This window comes from Anomaloglossus baeobatrachus, chromosome 6 (genome assembly GCF_048569485.1).
Source record: "Anomaloglossus baeobatrachus isolate aAnoBae1 chromosome 6, aAnoBae1.hap1, whole genome shotgun sequence".
NCBI classification, from domain to species: Eukaryota; Metazoa; Chordata; class Amphibia; order Anura; family Aromobatidae; genus Anomaloglossus; species Anomaloglossus baeobatrachus.
The window spans coordinates 541,202,968-541,225,554 of record NC_134358.1 but is presented as its reverse complement, the minus strand read 5'-3'; the positions used below and the strand labels follow the sequence as shown (position 1 = coordinate 541,225,554).

At 49.9% G+C, this 22,587-nt stretch overlaps 1 protein-coding gene across 3 annotated transcripts in view; it reads left to right on the top strand.

Moving 5' to 3' along the window:
* The window catches only part of CROT (carnitine O-octanoyltransferase), a 150,526-nt gene that overhangs the window by 45,743 nt on the left and 82,196 nt on the right, over positions 1-22,587 (top strand). For all 3 annotated transcript variants that reach the window (XM_075315616.1, XM_075315617.1, XM_075315618.1), the window contains exons 4-5: positions 10,837-11,018; positions 12,986-13,110. In XM_075315616.1, the coding sequence (XP_075171731.1) occupies positions 10,837-11,018; positions 12,986-13,110 (307 nt within the window). The remainder of the gene's footprint in view (positions 1-10,836; positions 11,019-12,985; positions 13,111-22,587) is intronic.

The window sequence follows — 22,587 nt, the reverse complement described above, 5'->3', positions numbered from 1 at the left end:
CTCCAGTTTTCAGACCGCTGTGACCAAACCCAGGGCCTGTCCTGACAAACGCTTTCCAAAGCATGGTTCTGATGATCGGTTTCCATTTCCACCTGAGGTGGTCAAGGAGTGGTCTCACTCCCCAAAGGTAGACCCTCCGGTGTCTAGGCTCTCAGCCCGGACCGTTGTGTCGGTGGCTGACGGCACCTCACTTAAGGATTCCACTGACCGTCAGATTGACCTTTTGGCCAAATCTGTGTATGAAGCTGCGGGGGCCGCGTTTTCCCCGACTTTTGCAGCAGTGTAGGCTCTCAAAGCCATCTCTGCTTCTCTGGAGGAGATGCATTCCCTCACCAAGGAATCTATGCCTGAGATGGTTACCTTAACCTCTCAGGCTTCAGCTTTTTCATCTTATGCCATGTCTGCAATGCTAGAGGCTTCTCACCGCACTGCGGTGGCTTCAGCTAATTCTCTTGTTATCCGCAGGATTTTGTGGCTTCGAGAGTGGAAGGCAGATTCTTCTTCCAAGAAGTTTCTTGCTGGGCTCCCTTTTGCTGGTTCACGGCTGTTTGGTGAACAGCTGGATGAAATCATTAAAGAAGCTACTGGCGGGAAGAGTACTTCCATGCCACAAACCAAGACCAGGAAACCCGCCCAGGGTAGGAATCAATCAAGGTTTCGTTCCTCCAACTGGTCATCCTCTAAGCCTTCCGCCTCGTCCGCTAACTCAGCTAAGGATCAGAAATCCAACTGGCACACACGAGCGCGTCCGCAGGAGGTTCTGCCACTAAGGCAGCCTCCTCATGACTCTCGGCCCGCTCCAGCCACGTCCTCAGTCGGTGGCAGGCTCTCCCACTTTGGCGACGCTTGGTTAAAGCAAGTCTCCGATCAGTGGGTGAGAGACATCATATCTCACGGCTACAGGATAGAATTCTCTTCCAGACCCCCAAACAGATTTTTTTTCTCTCAACTCCCCCCTGCTCCAAGGCCGCCGCCTTTTCACAGGCCGTGGCATCCTTGCAGGCAAACGGTGTGATTGTACCAGTTCCTGCTCGAGAACGGTTCAGAGGTTTTTACTCAAACCTCTTCCTAGTTCCAAAAAAGGACGGTACCTTCCGGCCCATCCTGGATCTCAAGCTTCTCAACAAGCATGTCCGGGTGCGGCATTTTTGCATGGAGTCTCTGCGATCAGTCATTGCCTCTATGACCCAAGGGGATTTCCTGGCGTCCTTCGACATCAGAGATGCCTATCTACATGTGCCAATCGCAGTGTCACACCAGCGTTGGTTGCGTTTTGCGATAGGAGAGGATCATTTCCAATTCGTGGCTCTCCCCTTCGGGTTAGCCACGGCCCCTCGGGTATTCACCAAGGTCATGGCGGCAGTGATTGCGGTCCTGCACCTCCAGGGGTTGGCAGTGCTTCCTTATCTGGACGACCTTCTGGTCAAGGCTCCATCCAGCGCAGACTGTCAGTGGGGTGTCTCGCTCACTCTCTCCACTCTAGCCCAATTCGGGTGGCTTGTCAATCTTCCCAAGTCCACCCTGACTCCGACCCAGAGTCTCACGTACACGTACCTAGGGATGCAGTTCGAGACTTTGCCGGAACTTGTGAAGTTGCCCTTAGTCAAACAGCAGTCTCTCCGGCTAGCGGTGCGCTCTCTGCTGCGGCCCCGCCGTTATTTTCTCAGGCGCCTGATGCAGGTGCTGGGTCAAATGGAGGCGGTTCCCTTTGCCCAGTTCCATCTGCGCCCCCTGCAGCTGGACATTCTCCGCTGTTGGGGCAAGCGGCCTTCCTCCTTACACAGGTTAGTGGCTCTGTCGCCACGGACCAGGAGCTCTCTTCAGTGGTGGCTTCGACCCCTCTCCCTGTCCCAAGGGCGCTCCTTTCTGACTCCATCCTGGGTGATTCTCACCACGGATGCCAGCCTATCCGGCTGGGGAGCGGTATATCTCCACCACAGAGCACAGGGCACTTGGACTCCGTCCGAGTCAGCCCTTTCAATCAATGTGCTGGAAACCAGAGCTGTGCTTCTAGCTCTCCTAGCCTTTCACCACCTGTTGGCGGGCAGGCACATTCGAGTCCAGTCAGACAACGCGACAGCGGTTGCCTACATCAATCACCAAGGCGGGACACGCAGCTGCCTGGCAATGATGGAGGTCAAACGCATTCTTCAATGGGCGGAGGACTCCAAGTCCACCATATCCGCAGTCCACATCCCAGGCGTAGAAAACTGGGAGGCAGATTATCTCAGCCGTCAATCCGTGGACGGTGGCGAGTGGTCCCTGCACCCGGCAGTGTTTCAGTCAATCTGCCGCAAGTGGGGCACTCCGAACGTGGACTAATGGCATCCCGTCTCAACAACAAGGTTCTGGTTTACGTGGCTCGCTCCCACGATCCTCAGGCCTTCGTCACGGACGCTCTGGTTCAGGATTGGTCCCAGTTTCGTCCGTCCTACGTGTTTCCCCCTCTCTAGCTCTCTTGCCCAGAGTCCTGCGCAAGATCAGAATGGAGGGCCGTCGAGTTATCCTCATTGCACCGGACTGGCCCAGGCGAGCTTGGTATCTGGACCTGCTCCAACTGTCCGTAGAGATGCCGTGGCATCTTCCGAATCATCCAGACCTACTCTCGCAAGGTCCGTTTTTCCGCCCGAATTCTGCGGCACTCAATTTGACGGTGTGGCTCTTGAGTCCTGGATTTTGACGGCTTCCGGTATTCCTCCTGAAGTCATCTCCACTATGACTCTGGCCCGTAAGTCTTCCTCCGTCAAGATCTTTCACAGGACTTGGAAAATTTTCCTGTCCTGGTGTCGCTCTTCCGGCCATCCTCCTTGGCCATTCTCGTTGCCGACCCTTCTGTCTTTTTTACAGTCCGCTCTGCAGCTAGGACTGTCCCTCAACTCTCTCAAGGGACAAGTCTCAGCTCTATCAGTGCTGTTCCAGCGGCGTCTTGCCCGGCTGGCTCAGGTCCGCACCTTCATGCAAGGCGCGTCTCACATCATTCCGCCTTATCGGCGGCCCTTGGATCCCTGGGACCTTAACTTGGTCCTCACGGTATTGCAGAAACCCCCTTTTGAGCCCCTTAGGGAGGTTTCTTTGTATCGTCTTTCTCAAAAGGTGGCCTTTCTAGTTGCCATAACTTCTCTCAGGAGAGTCTCTGATTTGGCTGCGCTCTCCTCGGAGTCACCTTTTTTGGTTTTTCACCAAGACAAGGTAGTTCTCCGTCCGACTCCGGACTTTCTTCCTAAGGTGGTCTCTCCCTTCCACCTTAACCAGGACATTTCCTTGCCTTCCTTCTGTCCGGCCCCTGTTCATCGCTTTGAGAAAGCGCTGCATTCTCTGGATCTGGTGCGTGCTCTCCGGATTTATGTGTCTCGCACCGCTGCGCTTAGGCGGTGCACCTCTCAAGCTTTTCAAAGCACACTCGACCAGAGCTGTCGGTGCCTCTTGGGCTTTTAGGCACCAGGCTACGGCTCAACAAGTCTACAGTAAACACACAAAGAGGCGATCAAATAGGTCAAAATACATTTTTATTAATATAAGAGAATTACTAGTACTGGCATACTCACAGAGAAGATATATAAACCACCCATATGGGGATTGAATGGATGCTCTTCGGACCGGGTTAACGACTCGCATTGTGTGTTCCCTGACCAGTGTCAGTGTGATACATGTTACATCAACCACTTTCCATCTCTTCAATCCCTATATTATACTATATTATAGTTTGAATACTGTTTAGTATATCTTGCACTGCAGATATTTAGGTTACCTACCTATATCAGGTGTCTCTTACTTACTCTCTGTTCATTATTTCATCAGTAGCATTAAATACATTATATGTAGGAGATACACCTTATATTAAGGGTTGTTTATATCTTCTCTGTGAGTATGCCAGTACTAGTAATTCTCTTGTTGGGCGTATCCTGCAATGTTTGACTCTATGTATATATCCTTATGACTATGTATTGGTCAGTATGCCAATAATTGCATTTAATTTTTGCTAACTGCAGTGATGTACACCAGCTTTCTGACCCCCTTCACTTGTCTGCACTAATATTAATAAAAATGTATTTTGACCTATTTGATCGCCTCTGTGTGTTTTACTGTAGTACTTTTTGCGATTTGGTCTAATATATTGTAGTCTTAAATTCTGCTTACTATATAATATTGTTATTTTATTATCTATATTATCGATATGCAGAATTTCTTTGCCATTACTTACTTTCCGGCTCAACAAGTCTGTCAGGCTGCCACTTGGTCTAGCCTGCACACCTTTTCGAAGCACTACCAAGTGCATGCTCATGCTTCGGCAGATGCGAGCTTGGGCAGACGCTTCCTTCAGGCGGCTGTCGCCCACTTGTGAAGTTAGGCTCCTCCTACTTCTTAGTTTTTTCTGTTTATTCCCACCCAGGGACTGCTTTGGAACGTCCCATGGTCTGGGTCTCCCATAGGAACGATAAAGAAAAAGAGAATTTTGTTTACTTACCGTAAATTCTTTTTCTTATAGTTCTGTATTGGGAGACCCAGCACCCTCCCTGTTGCCTGTTGGCAATTTTCTTGTTCCGCGTGTTATCACCGGCTGTTGTCGTGGACAGAGTCTCCGGTTGTTCCGGTTCTTGCTCGGTTCTACTTGTGGGTGGCTATTCTCCTTCAGCTTTTGCACTAAACTGGCTAGATCTAGTTCTCCAGGGGGTGTATAAGCTCAGAGGGAGGAGCTACACTTTTAGGTGTAGTACTTTGTGTGTCCTCCGGAGGCAGAAGCTAAACACCCATGGTCTGGGTCTCCCAATACGGAACTATAAGAAAAAGAATTTACGGTAAGTAAACAAAATTCTTTTTTTTTTTTAATTTCCTACTTTACTGCTTGTTTCCAAGGTTACCTGCCACCTCTGGTAGTGTATCAGAGGTGGCCTCCTAGGCAAAGAGTGAATGCTTGCACGGGCTGCTTTTGAAGCTGGCTTGATCTCCGGATTGCATTGCTGATGCCATACCTACCTGTAGCATGGAAAGCGTATCGTTCTGATAACCAGCAAGACCATGCCTCTTGTCCGGACTGTCTGTATTTAAGAGCGCACCCCCCCCCACCTCACCATAGAGCAGTGCGTAACTGAAGATCGAAGATGAGAAAACCTCTTTGCCTGTATTTTTGGCTTTTTTTACAATGGGGCTTTGAGAAATATTTTGCAGTGTGTTGTCTTCCGTAGCCTCTATGTATCACAGTACATGGTAAACTGCAGAATGAGTTAAGTGAATGCTTCAGTGAGCTCGTTCTGTGCTTAGCCCACCTTACAAGATGGCTCAGGAGAAGAGTTAAAGGGAATCTGTCAGCAGATTTTTGCTATCTCATCTGAAAGCAGCATGATGTAAGCAAAGAGATTCTGAATCCAACGATGCATCACTTAGATTACTGGGTGCAGCTGTTCTGACACAATGAGTTAGCAATGCAGCAGAGCTGAGAAAGCTGCCCCCGCCCACACCAGGCGCTCTATGTACAATGTCCGTAGATACTGAGCTGCTAATCACATTAGAGAGTGGAGCCTGACAACATGGCAGGAGCCAGCTAATCACAGCAATGATAATTTCCTGGTAATAAAACACTCATTTTTGAGTAAAACAGCACAGGAGGTGACATGTGACACAACTTTAATTCTGTTTTAACCCCTTCAGCATACTGTCGTCAGATTACATAGCAAAAACCTACTGACGGATTGCCTTTAAAGTGCTAAATACCCTGTCATCTGACGGACTCGCTTACAGATTCAGTGGAACTTATTCTGCAGACAGCTATGCACTGTGGTACATGGAGGATGTAGAATCTAAAAAAAGGTTCAATATAGTTTACAAAACCCTAATGCAAAAATGCCTTTTAGCCAAAAATGTGTTTTTTGCATTTAAAAAAAAAAAATAAAAAGGGGGGGGGGGGGAAGACACCTATCAACAATATATGTATGTATAATAATAAAGGGATATTCAGTTGTTTTTGTGTATACCATATTATCAAATCCTTTGCTATGTACCAGTGTCAGATGGCAGGAACCTACAGCCAGGTAAGTTAACAGCATATTTGTATAGCAAAACTAGTTGGCTTGCAGGACCAGTCTGTGTGCTTTTTATTCTGGGTTGCTGAATTATTAACCCCTGATGCACACGTGTAATGTCTAGCCACATTTGGCGCAGAAAGCAGCAATCTAAGGCCCCCTTCACAAGACCGTGATTTTGGTACATGTGGTATCCATTTTCACAAGTACCAGAAACGCGTACACACGTGTACAGCACTCAGATGGCATCAATGTGATGTCTGTGTGACACAATTAAATGCATTCAAGAAATTGCTGTGTGCAGAGATGTTGGATAGTTAGCTAGATTGTGCAGCTTTCTATTAATCCAATAATTAAATGAGAAAAAAACGACTTTGGGCTCCCTCTCATTTTTTGTATCTAGCTAAGGTAAATCAGGCAGCTGGGGGCTGATATTATCAAGCTGGGAAGGGCCATGGTTATTTGGGCCATTCCAGTCTAAAAATACCAGCCCGCAGCCACCCCAGATGAGGCACATCACGAGACGCTTCAATTTTGGAGCTTCACCTCCGCTCTTCCCTATGTCCTGGTGCAGGGGCAATTAGGGTAATAGTATTTGGGGTTGATGTCAGCTGTGGCTACTTCAAAAACAAAACTGGGGTTAGTAATGGAGAGGTGGCTATCAAACACCCCAGTTATTAACCCACTAAATGGAAAAAGCACACACCCAAGAATATTTTATTGAAATAAAAATTCCCCAACACTTTCCCTCTTTCACCCCTTTTATTTAAATGTAAACTTGAAAAAAAGAACAAAAAAAACGTACTGCTAAATACAGGAAAAAAAAATCCCATGCAGTTCCGAAGTAGTGAGCGAATCCAACAAACAAAGTCTATGGAGCCTTTTTCTGACACTCCATAGGCTTTGCCATCGGCCACTTCCTGGTCATGCTGTGCAATGTGGCTCAGCGACTTTGAAGAGCTGTAATGTTACCGATGTCACTTTTTCAGAGCCGAGACCTGAAAGTGGCTGCTGGCAAAGCCTATAGAACGTCAGATTGAGGCTCCATAGACTTTGTTCATCAGAAGATAAATATCTAATATTGGAGAGGGTTTTTTTACGCCAAGGCACCATGACAATCCGGAAGAGCCAAGTAAAGTGCCAGAATTGGTGCATCTAATGTGACACTCCACTTCTAGGGCGGCTGCGGGCTGCTATTTTTAGGTTGGGAAGAGCCCAATAGCCATGGACCTTCCCAGCCTGGTAATATCAGCCCCCAGCTGTCTGCTTTACCGGTTACCAGAAATTGGGGGGACTCCACGTCATGTTTGTTTTTTTTTGTTATTCACATATATGAACGTGGCCTAAGGCTATACTGACATCGGGTTCGCATAAATGTTATATATATATATATATATATATATATATATATTTCTGGATCTGAATTGTAGCCTTGACATTAGTGTAATAGATGTAGAAGCTCAATACAGAGTTCATGTACAGTCCTAACGCATCAGTGTCCTCTATTCCAGGATCAGTGTCAGATTACTTGGTCTTATACACAATCCCCGGCTTGTTAAGACGGATTTTTTTTACATTGTAAAGTGAGGAACTTGAGATCTGTCTGATTGTACCTAGTCTTACACCCAGTGGAAACCTGGTGACACAGAGACTGACGCTGTGAATGAACCCCTGAGACCTTAGTCACCTTTTTAGGAACATTTTTGGTTACTTTAATGCTGATATATTTGATGTTAACAATAATTTTGCTATTTGGTTTCACTAAAAATTTGATGCACTTTTTGCCTTCCGTATCCTCTGTGTTGCACAATGAGTTAACGGAGATTCCGTCAGGGAGCTCTCATTTCTTTTTCTAAGCTCCTGTTAGCTGACTTATGACCACATCAAAGTTGAATGTGCAAGGAAACAAGGAGCCTGTAAAAAGGAAATCTCTGGAATGAATTTAATGATGCCTAATTGCATTAAAAAAAGGATGATGATTTTTTTTTTTTTTTTTTTAGTCCTTAAATGCATGCACATGGGTAAAGAAAAATTGTCCAATGAGCAACATTGATGACTTATCCACAGGTGATAAATGTGTAATTGCTGTGGTTCTGATCACTGGCACCTCCACTCATCACTAGAAAATACGTCCCAAGGTCTGAATGTGAATTGAGCGGAAGCTCACATGAATAATCAGATCCTATCTTTTATATTAAAGCACCTAATGAGCGTGTGCAGAGTCCTTGTGAAAGGAAGAAGAGGTAAGCTGTGCCATCAACTATTGTGAATAGTGGATCGCTGTGTCATCTACTGTATATATAGGTGTTATCAGTCATTGTGGAGGAGGAGGTGAGCTCTGACATCCTCTATTGTGAATGACAGATCCTGTGTTATGTACTGTGTATATATAGAGGTGTGATCAGTCGTTGTACAGGAGAGGGAGGAGGTGAGCTGTGATATCACCTATTGTGAATGGTGGATCCTGTATTATCTACTATATATAGAGGTGTGATGTCATTGTACAGGAGGGGGAGGAGGTGAGCTGTGAACTCGCCTATTGTGAATGACCCTGTGTTATCTACGGTGTATAGAGGTGTGATCAGTCATTGTACAGGAGAGGTAGATGGTGAGCTGTGACATCTATTGTGAATGGTGAATTCTGTGTTGTCTACTGTATATAGAGGTGGTATTTGTCATTGAACAGGAGGAGGTGAGCTGTGACATAACCTATTGTGAATGGTGGATCCTGTTATGTACTGTATATAGAGGTTTTACCTTAATCCTGCCTGTGATGATAATGAAACTTCTGAAAAGACTTCTATAAAGAACATGAAAGTATGTGTGTATATAATAGCCCAAGTGGCTAGTGTGAAAATTGTAAGATTTCTGTTTATTTTTTGGAGGGGAAAATGCTTTGCCCTGGCCAGATTATATGAGAAGCTAAAGAGCTATAGATCATGACAAATAAGGGGTTCGCTGCCGTAGAGCTGAAGATGCGGCTGCGGCCCAGGAGAGGCTGCAGACTGTGCGCTGTGCAGCAGCTTGCATGTCACAGGCATGTGCATGTCACAGCCCAGACTCCTTGTGATTAGTCTTATCTACCATGAGCAGCCGGAGGGCCAACTTATACATAAATACACAAGGCTAAGAAGATCTGGAAGACGTTCATGTTCTCTAAGGCTACTTTCACACATCCGGTTTGTGCAGTGCGGCTCAATCCGGCTGTGAAACCTATGCAACGGATGCGGCGAAAACACCGCATCCTTTGCATAAGTGTTTACATGCGGCCCGTCTGTTTTTTTTTTTTTTTTTTTTTTTTCTGGTTGCGGCACGCTACTGAGCATGCGCAGTGGAAGAAACCGCATGCGGCGGCCGGACGCGGTTTTTTTTCCCGCATCCGGTGTCCATAGGCATGCATTGAAAAATGCGCCGCAGCGCCCGGATGCGGCGCGATGCGTTTTTTGTTGTTTTTTTTTGTTTTTTTTTTTTTTTTTTTTGCCAGAGCAAAAAACGTTGCAGGCAACGTTCCATCCGGCCGCGGCATCGGCTAAATCTGCCGTATGCGACAAAAACCGGACCGAACGCAAGCCCATGCGGCACAATATGGCACTAATGTAAGTTTATGCAAAAAAACGCAACCGGCGGCAAAAAAAAAAACGGTTGCGGTTTTTCTGCAGAGCGCCGTATTGTGCCGCAGAGCAAAAAACGGATGTGTGAAAGTAGCTTTAGATCACCGCCCGATCGCGCGGAGCAGGCAGCGTATGGTACCAAAAATTACACCACAATTTGCACCAACTTTAGTGTCTTTAAAAAGGAACATCTAAGCTAAGGGGAGATTTAATAGTGTGGTGTGCAGTATACACCAGACAGGAGGGGGCAGAACACAGTACCACCATGAGGCCTGCTGTCTCTACTGTAAAGGTAAGGAAATAATGACTTTGAGAGAGCTCGCTGAACGTCACCAAGTCAGCTCTGCTCCATCTGTGGTGTGTATTTTCTCTGCATAGCTAGCTGTGGTATCTGAACAGCGGCTCATTGACACATCAGGGGTCCCCGGTTCATGTTCTCAGGTCACTGTATTGTGTGCTGTAATGGAATCCTCCGTGATCGGCCACTTAATATTCTGTGACCTGGAAACGTGTCAATCAGCCGCCTCTGAAATCTCCCTGCCTGCACCGTGACTTGTAATGCCAGGACGGGGTGGTAGGAAATTAGGAAAACATGGCTGCTTTCTTGAGAAAACTGTGTTCCTGCGCAGTTCGATATCGTCCAATCAGAGTCTGTAGGGAAGGACACGCCCTTATTGATTGACAGGCGGAGTAACAGAGGGACGGCACAATGACGAGTTTGAAGAAAAGGTGATGTCAAATTTGAAACATGCGTTTTTACCAATTAAGTGTCCTGACATGTGTTTTAAGAGGGGCTTTCCTCAAAGGAAGAGATGGACATAGGGGGGTTTACTGTGTGCAGCAAATCTTTAAGAATTAGGGTCCCCATTTACATTTGGGAATAACCTCTGATTTAGGCAGGACCTGGTGACCTTCTGATGTGTATGCAGGGTCTCTAACTATTCCGCTATAGATAATAATGGGGGAGATAAGAATCAGGCATATTAAATAACAGCACCCAATCCCTTTATTCAAAGAGGAGAGGCTCTTAGCGGCTTACTCCTCTCTCCCCAATAGCACCTGATCACTGGACAGAGTCGGGTATACCTGTGTATGAGGAGGCTGGAGACGCAGCTTTGGGGCGACGCTCTGTAGAGTAATTGGAAACCCTCTAAGCACTATGGTGTCCTCACATTCCCAGCATTTCATGCCTTTGTCTTCTGTTTCAGCTGGAGGAATGGTGGCTGAACGCAGCCTATCTGGACGTCCGGATGCCATCTCAGCTCAATGTCAACTTTGGGGGTCCGGCCCCTTACCTGGAGCATTACTGGCCTCCTAAAATTGGTACCCAGCTGGAGAGAGCGAGCATAGCGACATGGTACACACTGAAATACTGGGACCTCATTAGAAGGTGAGACCTTCACATCCAATAACGTGGTACATGCAATTTCCATCTCCAAGATCCTATCCCAATATGTAGTAGTAATAATAGCTTATAGCTCCAATTAGAAATGTAGTATAGTTCTCCTGATTAGCCATGTCTCTTACCTCATGTGCAGGGCATTGCAGTAACTTAGGTATCCATGATTACAAGCACATATAGTGACAGCAGTTTCTTATGGTTGTAACCATGGAAGCTACTGCAATGCCCTGCACATGAGGTTAGAGACATGGCTAATAAGGAGAACTATACTACATTTCTAATTGGAGGTATTGGCTAATATTATTATTTATTATTATTACTTCACCTACTACATATTGGAATAGGATGAGAATAACCCTTTAAAAGGAATTCCTGGTTTCAGCAAACACTGTCCCCGGCTACAGTTTGTTTAAAAGAAAAGAGGGGGGAAAAAGTGCTTTACTCACTGTCCCCAGGTCCAGTGCCGAGTCTCCACTTCTGTCTGTTATTGTCTGCAGAGTTGATGTCACATTGACAGCGCTGCAGCCAATCACTGAGTTTAGCCACTCTTGAGCAACTTGGGCTGTGTACTCAAGTGGCACTGCAGTGAACTCAGTGATCGGCTGCAGCGCTGTCAGGTGATGTCAGGTCTGTAGATAATAAGCTTTAGAATATAACCAGGTGCATATTCATCTCCTAAGCCCCCTCCATAGATAGAGACCCGGCGTAGAACAAGCTATTACATGCTAGGGGGAAGAGGTTAATACATTTCCCTGATCTTGTGTGATTTTGGATTTCCACTATTATAGCGCCATCTGCTGTCAGATGTTAGAAATTGTTTTATTTTCGTCTGTTACAGTCAGAAATAAGAACCAAATAACTCAATGTGTGTAAAAGAAAAAAAAAATCCTGACATCTTCAGAAAAATCTGTGACTTATGATTACTTTTTATATCTACATAATCCTCTCACCACCTCGCTTGATTTTCAGTGCTGAGAACTTTTAAGACTGGTGGTGATGATTCCCCCCCTTCCCCCCCCATATTTAGAATAATATCTGCTCTATATGCAATTTGGTTGGTTTCAATGTTTTTAAAAGAGGATGTGTATATTTGTGTTCCATAATACGACAGCGGGCGTTTATTGCCAGAAACGTGTTGGGTTCATTGCTATCAATGGATCCACTCAGTGTTTTTTAAGTCAAAGGTCCAACTATCTCGTCTTTAATAATCTCAGCACGCAGCAGTGCGCACCTCCACCGTGCTGCCGTCTGAGTGGAAGTGGAGGTCTGCGCCTGTTACTGATCCGGTCACGGCCCATACATCAGCTCCATCAGGAGTCACAATCCTCTCTCGGGCCATAAAACCTGTGACCAATCTGTCTGCAGATATTTTTTAGGCCTTGTCTTGATGTATCCACTTCTGTGCCCTGCTCAGTGGTGGTCGGGTGCAGCCTTCTCACCTCGGCCGTGTCCCTGAGCACTGAACGCCTTGTAGATCTGTGCGTTGCTCAGTGGTGATCGGGTTCAGCCTTCTCACCTTGGCTGTGTCACTGAACACCTTTTACTTCTGTGCCTTGCTCAGTGGTGGTTGGGCGCTCACCCTCCTCACCTCGGCTGTGTTTTGAGCACTGAACACCGTATACTTTTGTCTTGCTCAGTGGTGGTCTGATTCAACCTCCTCACCTCAGCTGTGTCTGAGCACTGAATGCCTTGTACTTCTATGTCTTGCTCAGTGGTGGTCAGGTTCAGTCTCCTTACCTCGGTTGTGTCTCTGAGCACTGAATGCCTTGTACTTGTGTGTCTTGCTCAGTGGTGGTCGGGTTCAGCCTCCGCATCCAATCAGAATTCCAGTTTATACAGCTGAGGTGGAAAATCTGCCTAAAAATATGGTCACAACCCCCCTAATAATTTTGCACACAGTGTATATAATGTGTACATCCACCTGGTGTAATCATTGCTGATTTCTTCTTTTACAGGGAGAAGCTGCCCGTTCACAAGGCTCGTGCCTCCCCCCTGGATATGTCCCAGTTCCGAAATTTATTCAACACCTGCAAAATCCCTGGTGTGACCCGAGATACAATCTCCAACTATTTCAAGACCGGTGGGTGGATCGTGATTTTCTCCAGATTTCACTCCCTGAATCGCAGCGGCAGACATATTGGTGGTAGAATCTGGTGGAGATGACGGACCGCGCTCGCTCTGCGGGACCCAGCACTTGTGTGTTACAGGGCAGATGAGCGGGAATTGTGTAATGCTCCATTTATCCTTTGGGGGCGCTGAAGAAAAATTGAGCTCTCCTGCCAGTTTCCTCTTTATTACTGCTGATCTGTGTGTTGTTTGTTTGTTTGTTTTAAAATATATATATATATATATATATATATACACAATATTTTATATACCTCCTTTTCTTTATCGTTCCTTATGGGAGACCCAAACCATGGGTGTATAGCTTCTGCCTCCGGAGGACACACAAAGTAGTACACTCAAACGTGTAGCTCCTCCCTCCGGGCTATATACACCCCCTGGATGACAATCTACCCAGTTCAATGCTTTGTGTTCCAGGAGGATCACACACACTTTCATTTTCTGATATTTTTTTCATTTTTATTTTAATTTTAAAGATTTGGAAGAAAAGCGGGTCCAGTCTGGACTCCCGGCATGTCCCTTCACACCCCACTCAGTCGGCGGTGCTGTTAAGGTTGACTTATAAGGCTGGAGCCTTCACATGCCGCGCTCCTTCACATCCTCTAAGAGGCTCTGGGTTGAAGTGGGAGCCATCACGGTCCTCTCTGCTTGCAGAAGACCGGTCTCCATCCGCAGCCCTGTCTGGTTCCTGCTGGAAGGAGCATTTACCCCCCTCTCCAGGGACATGGCCCTGCGTCTCAAAAGCTAAGTATTGAGACGTTTTTCAGGGGTCCCGGGTACTTTTATTAGGGGGACAGTATGTGCTTTAGCGTTACTGTAAATTCCGGCCGGTTCTGGGGATTTCCCCTGAGAACCGCGCCGAAGGTGCCTGCTCGTCGGCCGCATTTTAAAATCTAGGCCCCGGCTTCAGTTTGGGCCTAGTTTCGGTTTTGGCTTCTCTGCATGTTTTGCATACAGCGCCGCCCACCGCCTGACCAGCAGAGGGGAGGGCACTCCTCTCTGGGGAGATGTTCCCTCCCCTGTATATCTCCCTGTATCTCTCTGCCCTCCGTTTTTCCCGCTCTTGGGCTTATACACGCCCCCCCTCTTTCTCACACCGCCATTTTCTCAGCGTTCTTACACTGGAAGGCGCTGGATGCTGCAGCTGCATACTGTCAGGAAGGCTGACGCTTCACAGGGGAGCGGTGGAATCCGGAGGGCACACAGAGAGCAGGGCTGGTAAGCCACAACCTCTGGTTGTGGACTTTTATTACACTCTCAGGCATTCTACTGGAGTGTATTCTGGCTGCAGAGCTTCCTCCTCAGCAGCATGTCTGTCACTAGGAGCAAGGCTGCAAACATGTACGCTATATGCACTGCGTGTAAGCTCATTCTGCCAGAGCCAAGCACATACCCACATTGTGATGCCTGTGCTAACATGGTTGTGTCTCAGCCTGGAGCCTCCGCAGGGGCCCCTCCGGCTGCTCCGGCCCCGGTGGCTGAACCCCCGGCTTGGGTAGCATCCTTTTCACAAGCTATTTCCCAGTCTTTTGCCGACTCCATGGGGCAGCTGTCCCGGACACTGCTGTCCATGCATCAGCCCCCCTCTCAGGGTGTCTCTGCGGCTCCGAGCTCTGCAGAGCCCTCAGAGCATGTCCTAGGACCCCGTCCCCCTAAACGGAGACGCAGGGAACCTTCTCCTTCCTCGTCCCACGGCTCTGACTCACAAGCCGAGGTGCAGGGCGAGGAGGATTCGCTTACTGTGGGCTCAGACGCTGCCTCTATGTACCCCATTGACTTGTCTGAGGGTGATGCGGATGTTAGTGACTTGATTGCGTCCATTAACTCCGTACTGAACCTCAACCCACAAGAGTCAGAGGAACAACCCTCTCTGGTAGAGGTACACCAGTTTACCTCTCCTAAGAAACCTAGGAGTATGTTTTTTAACCACTCCAGCTTTCACACCACTGTTAACAAGCCCAGGGCCTGTCCTGACAAACGTTTTCCGAAACGTAGTTCAGATGACCGTTTCCCTTTTCCACCGGAGGTGGTTAAGGACTGGGCCCAGTCCCCAAAGGTAGACCCTCCGGTGTCCAGAATCTCAGCCCGCACAGTCGTAGCTGTGGCTGACGGCACTTCTCTTAAGGACCCCACTGACCGCCAGGTTGACCTTCTGGCCAAGTCTGTATATGAGGCGGCAGGAGCCTCGTTCTCCCCGTCTTTTGCGGCAGTGTGGGCTCTTAAGGCAGTCTCTGCCTCTCTGGCGGAGATTCATTCCCTCTCCAGGGACTCTATTCCTGAGATGGATGCCTTAACTTCTCAAGCTTCGGCTTTTGCATCCTACGCCATGTCTGCCATCCTGGAGGCTTCTCACCGCACGGCGGTGGCCTCCGCTAACTCCCTCGCGATCCGCAGGATCTTGTGGCTTCGAGAGTGGAAAGCAGACGCTTCCTCTAAGAAGTATCTTGCGAGTCTCCCTTTTACTGGGTCCCGGCTGTTTGGGGAACAGCTGGATGACATAATTAAGGAAGCTACTGGCGGGAAGAGTACTTCCTTGCCACAAGCTAAAGCCAAGAAACCTGTCCAGGGCAGGAACCAATCGAGGTTTCGTTCCTTTCGTTCCTCTAACTGGTCATCCTCTAAGCCCTCGGCCTCGTCCACTACCACAGCCAAAGATCGTAAATCCAACTGGCGCGCAAAGCCGCGTCCTCAAAAGACCGGAGGAGCCGCTGCCACTAAGGCAGCCTCCTCGTGACTATCTGGCCACGCCAGCAACGTCCTTGGTCGGTGGCAGGCTCTCCCACTTTGGCGACGTGTGGTTGCAACACGTCTCCGATCAGTGGGTGCGGGATATCATCTCCCACGGCTACAGGATAGAATTTTCTTCCAGCCCGCCAAACAGATTTTTTCTGTCCACCCCCCCCCCCCTGCTCCAAAGCCGCCGCCTTCTCTCAGGCCGTAGCATCCCTGCAGGCCAACGGTGTAATTGTTCCGGTTCCCGCCCGGGAACGGTTCAGAGGTTTCTACTCAAACCTCTTTCTAGTCCCCAAAAAGGACGGTTCCTTCCGGCCCATCCTGGATCTCAAGCTTCTCAACAAGCATGTTCAGGTGCGGCACTTTCGCATGGAATCTCTGAGATCGGTCATTGCCTCAATGACCCAAGGAGATTTTCTGGCATCCATCGACATCAGAGATGCCTATCTGCATGTGCCTATTGCGGTCTCACACCAGCGTTGGCTACGCTTTGCGATCGGAGAGGAACATTTTCAATTCGTGGCTCTCCCCTTCGGCTTAGCCACGGCCCCTCGAGTATTCACCAAGGTCATGGTAGCAGTGGTTGCGGTCCTGCACCTCCAGGGGTTGGCAGTGATTCCTTACCTGGACGACCTTCTAGTCAAGGCCTCATCCAGTGCAGACTGCCAGCGGAGTGTCTCTCTCACTCTCGCCACGCTAGTTCAGTTCGGGTGGCTTGTCAATCTGCCCAAGTCCACTGTGATCCCGACCCAGGTGCTTTTGTACCTAGGGATGCAATTCGAGACTCTGCCGGCACTTGTCAAGTTGCCCTTAGTCAAACAGCAGTCCCTTCGTCTGGCGGTGCGCTCTCTGCTGAGGCACCGCCGTCATTCCATCAGACACCTCATGCAGGTGCTGGGTCAGATGGTGGCGTCCATGGAAGCGGTTCCCTTTGCTCAGTTCCATCTGCGTCCCCTGCAGCTGGACATTCTCCGCTGTTGGGACAAGCGGACTTCTTCCTTGCACAGGCAGGTGGCTCTGTCGTCACAGACCAGGAGCTCCCTTCAGTGGTGGCTTCGGCCCCTCTCTCTGTCTCAGGGACGCTCCTTCCTGACTCCGTCCTGGGTGATCCTCACCACGGATGCCAGCCTCTCCGGTTGGGGAGCAGTTTTTCTCCATCACCGAGCACAGGGCACTTGGACTCCGTCCGAATCAGCCCTCTCGATCAATGTGCTGGAGATCAGAGCTGTGTTTCTAGCTCTCCTAGCTTTTCACCACCTGTTGGCGGGCAAGCACATTCGAGTTCAGTCGGACAACGCGACAGCGGTTGCCTACATCAATCACCAGGGCGGGACTCACAGCCGTCTGGCGATGTTGGAGGTTCAACGAATCCTCCAGTGGACGGAGGACTCCAAGTCCACCATGTCTGCAGTCCACATCCCAGGCGTGGAAAACTGGGAGGCCGATTACCTCAGCCGTCAAACCGTGGACAGCGGCGAGTGGGCCCTGCATCCGTCAGTGTTCAGATCAATCTGCCGCAAGTGGGGCACTCCGGAAGTGGACCTCATGGCATCCCGGCACAACAACAAGGTTCCGGTTTACGTGGCTCGCTCCCACGATCCTCAAGCCTTCGCAGCAGACGCACTGGTTCAAGACTGGTCCCAGTTTCGTCTGGCCTATGTGTTTCCCCCTCTAGCGCTCTTGCCCAGGGTTCTGCGCAAGATCAGAATGGAGGGCCGTCGAGTCATACTCATTGCTCCGGACTGGCCCAGGCGAGCTTGGTACCCAGACCTGCTCCGTCTGTCCGTAGAGGCGCCGTGGCATCTCCCGGACCGCCCAGACCTTCTCTCTCAAGGTCCGTTCTTCCGCCAGAATTCTGCGGCTCTCAGATTGACGGCGTGGCTCTTGAGTCCTGGATCCTGACGGCTTCAGGCATTCCCTCTGAGGTCATCTCCACCATGACTCAGGCTCGGAAGGCTTCCTCGGCCAAGATTTACCACAGGACTTGGAGGATTTTCCTTTCCTGGTGTCGCTCTTCCGACCATGCTCCTTGGCCGTTCTCCTTGCCGACAGTCCTGTCTTTTCTACAGTCCGGTCTACAGCTAGGACTGTCCCTCAATTCCCTCAAGGGACAGGTGTCGGCTCTGTCGGTATTGTTCCAGCGGCGTATCGCCCGACTGGCTCAGGTGCGCACCTTCATGCAGGGTGCATCTCACATCATCCCTCCTTACCGGCGGCCCTTGGATCCCTGGGACCTTAATCTGGTCCTCACGGCCTTACAGAAACCCCCCTTTGAGCCTCTCAGGGAGGTTCCCTTGTTTCGACTTTCACAGAAAGTTGTTTTTCTAGTAGCCATAACTTCTCTCAGGAGAGTTTCTGATTTGGCTGCTCTCTCTTCGGAATCCCCCTTTTTGGTGTTTCACCAAGACAAGGTGGTTCTTCGTCCGTCTCCGGATTTTCTCCCTAAGGTGGTGTCTCCTTTCCACCTTAACCAGGACATTTCATTGCCTTCTCTTTGTCCGGCCCCTGTGCATCGCTTTGAAAAGGCGTTGCATACCTTGGATTTGGTGCGGGCGCTCCGAATCTATGTGTCTTGCACCGCCCTTTTTAGGCGGTGCACCTCACTTTTTGTGCTAACCACTGGTCAGCGCAAAGGTCTCGCTGCTTCTAAACCGACCCTAGCTCGTTGGATCAGGTCGGCTATCACCGATGCCTACCAGTGTTCTCAGGTGCCTCTCCCGCCAGGGATTAAGGCGCACTCGACCAGAGCTGTCGGTGCCTCCTGGGCTTTCAGGCACCAGGCTACGGCTCAGCAGGTTTGTCAGGCTGCCACGTGGTCCAGTCTGCACACTTTTTCGAAGCACTACCAAGTGCATGCTCATGCTTCGGCAGATGCGAGCTTGGGCAGACGCATACTTCAGGCGGCTGTCGCCCATTTGTGAAGTTAGGTTTTGCCTACTTCCCAGTTTGGTTTATTCCCACCCATGGACTGCTTTGGAACGTCCCATGGTTTGGGTCTCCCATAAGGAACGATAAAGAAAAAGAGAATTTTGTTTACTTACCGTAAATTCTTTTTCTTATAGTTCCGACATGGGAGACCCAGCACCCTCCCTGTTGCCTGTTGGCAGTTTTTTTGTTCCGTGTGTTTCACCGGCTGTTGTTAGTAGTCAGAGTTACGGTTATTCCGAGTTTTACTCTATCTCTACTTATGGGTGGATGTCCTCCTTCAGCTTTTGCACTGAACTGGGTAGATTGTCATCCAGGGGGTGTATATAGCCCGGAGGGAGGAGCTACACGTTTGAGTGTAGTACTTTGTGTGTCCTCCGGAGGCAGAAGCTATACACCCATGGTTTGGGTCTCCCATGTCGGAACTATAAGAAAAAGAATTTACGGTAAGTAAACAAAATTCTCTTTTTCTTTGTCGCTCCATTGGGAGACCCAGACAATTGGGTGTATAGCTATTGCCTCTGGAGGCCACACAAAGTATTACACTTAAAAGTGTAAGGCCCCTCCCCTTCTGGCTATACACCCCCAGTGGGATCACTGGCTCACCAGTTTTGTGCTTTGTGCGAAGGAGGCAACACATCCACGCATAGCTCCACTTTTTAGTCAGCAGCAGCTGCTGACTATGTCGGATGGAAGAAAAGAGGACACATATAGTGTCCCCAGCATGCTCCCTTCTCACCCCACTGTATGTCGGAGGTGTTTGTAAGGTTGAGGTACCCATTGCGGGTACGGCGGCAGGAGCCCACATGCTGATTCCTTCCCCATCCCTTTTTACAGGGCTCTGGGTGAAGTGGGATTTACCGGTCTCCAGGCACTGAGACCGTGCTCCATCTACAGCCCCTGGAGAAGATGCTGGATGGAGCGGAGTACATCAGGGACATGGCCCTGCTTCCTCAAGGTACTCTGTGTCCCCGTGCATTTGGCGCTCACACCGCAGCATGCTGGGTGTTGTAGTGCGCCGGGGGACATCAGCGCTGCGGCGCCTGTGCCATAGCCTCATTCAGCTTAGCTGAAGCAGGCACACTTATGGGACTCGGCCGCGCCGGCCGCTGGGACTGCGGCACGGCTGGCACTTGTAGTGCGCCGGGGACTTCAGCGCGGCCTGCGCTTTTACGGCGGCCGCGCTGATAACTACAGTCCCCGGCTTTTGCGGCCTGCTTCCGTTCGTTCCCGCCCCCAGACCTGCCAGTCAGGAGAGGGGCGGGACGCTGCCCACGTCTAGGACTCGGGCGCGCCGGCCGCTGGAACAGCGGCGCGGCTGGCACTTGTAGTGCGCCGGGGACTTCAGCGCGGCCCGCGCTTTTACGGCGGCCGCGCTGATAACTCGAGTCCCCGGCTTTTGCGGCCTGCTTTAGTTCGTTCCCGCCCCCAGACCTGCCAGTCAGGAGAGGGGCGGGACGCTGGCCACTTCTAGGGCGGTCGCGCCGGCCGCTGGGACTGCGGCGCGGCTGGCACTTGTGGTGCGCCGGGGACTTCAGCGCGGCCCGCGCTTTTATGGCGGCCGCGCTGTTAACTCGAGTCCCCGGCTTCTGGGCCTAGTCTCCCTTCGTTACCGCCCACAGCCCTGACAGTCAGGGTAGGGGCGTGACGCTGCAAGAGCAGAGCTGAGAGCTGGAGTATGTTTTGCATACTCCACCCCTCTCACTGTGTGCACTGTGAATCCGGATTCCCGCACTTTCTCAGGCACGCCCACGGCTTCCTTCTCTACAAGGACACCGGCAGCCATTAGTGTCAGTTTCTGTACGATACAGAGACAAGTGTGGAAGACCCTGGCATTCTGATAGTCACACAATCGCTGTAACAGGCGTTAAGCAGCACCTGTGGTGCTAACCCCACTAGTGCAGAAGTGCACTTATAGATATGCTTGTACTATATACATTGCACTGTTTGGTCGCACGTTGTATATACCCTCCTGGATTATGCGGAGGAGTTATCAGCATATTCTCTGTGTAAAACAAAGGTGCAGAACCACATGTTTTTCTATACAGCTGGTACAGCATGTACGGCTATACGGCCGGCAGGTACATAGACTCCCATTGTATGCACTAATGGCCAGGGGATGAGGACGGTGTCTGCAGTATTTACTGACAGTTTTTCTGAGACTATGGCTATGATACTAGAAGCCTAGCAGTCCGGACATGTCTCTCACAAGATGGGCACTGTTGAATCATTGATCCATGGCCCCCCTCAGTGTGAATAACTAACAGCTCCGGGAATGTCACACGCATCCCAGAGTCACGGCTCTGCACGGACGTCAGTCCCAGACAGCCTAAGTGGGCTCGCTATGAGCGGCCTCGGTTTCATCAGGGTCCTAGCAGAAGGACTCGCTGTGTAATGAGGCGGAAGTAGCGGCTCAGGATTCTGATCCTGAGACCGCTCTCAATCTGGATACACCTGATTGTGACGCCATAGTAAATAATCTTATAGCGTCCATCTATAGAATGTGGGTTATTTCTCACAACTCCTCCAGTGGAGGAGTCAGCTTCACGTATTTTTCTGGACCACTCTGCCTTCAGAGAGGCAGTCCAGGAACACCACGCTTATCCAGATATGCGCTTCTCCAAACGGCTTAGGATACACGCTATCCCTGTCCCCTGACTTGGTCAAGGACTGGACCCAATGTCCCGAGCGGCATCCTCCAATCTCCAGGCTTGTAGCTAGATCCATAGTTGCAGTGGGAGATGGAACTGCAAACTCAAAGATGCCACTGACAGACAGATGGATCTCTGGTCGAAAGCCATCTATGAGGCTGTCGGCGCACCGTTGGCTCCGGCATTCTCTCCCTTGGGGCACTCCAAGCTATTTCAGCTTGTCTTACACAGATTGACACGGTTACACGTACATCTGTGCCGCAGGTGGCATCCTTAACCTCTCAAATGTCTGCATTTGTTTCTTACGCGATTCAGGTTGTCCTGGACTCTGCGAACCGTGCGGCGGTAGCCTCCGCTACTCCGTGTTTTTAAGCAGAGCCTGGTCTGCTCGTTAAGTGAATGGAAGGCAGATTCTGCTTCCAAAAAAGGTTGCCTAACCAGTTGCCTTTTTCTGCTGACCGACTGTTTGGTGAGCGTTGGAGGTAACCATCAAACAGTCCAGGGGTAAGGATTCATCCTTTCCTCAGCCCGGACACAACAAACCCCAACAGAGCAAGAGGCAGTCGGGGTTTTCGGCCTTTTCGAGGCTCGGGCAGGTCCCATTTTTCCTCGTCCAAGGTGGACTCAAAAGGATCAGAGGAGCTAAGATTCTTAGCGGGCTCAGTCTCGCCCAAAAAAGCGACAGTCGGAAAACCCGCTTCCAAGGCGGCTTCCTCATGACTTGCGGCCTCGGTCCGTAGCAGGCTCTCCCGCCTTGGCGATATTTAGCTGCCATAGGTCAATGACCATTGAGTGTGAGACATTCTGTCTCACGGGTACAGGATAGAGCTCACTTCTCGTCCTCCAACTCGATTCTTCAGAATTTCTCCACCTCCCGGCCGGGCCGCTGCTCTTCTGCAAACAGGGTGCACTCTATAGGCAGAAAGAGTGATGACCCCCGTTCCTCTTCAGGAACAAGGTCACGGTTTTTACCCCAAATTCTTTGCGGTACCTATAACAACGGGCCGTTCCGTCCCGTTCTGGATCTAAAAATGCTCAGCAAGCTCGTGGACACCAGGCGGTTCCGGATGGAATCCCTCCGCCATGTCATCGCCTCAAGGTCCCAAGGATATTTCCTAGCATCA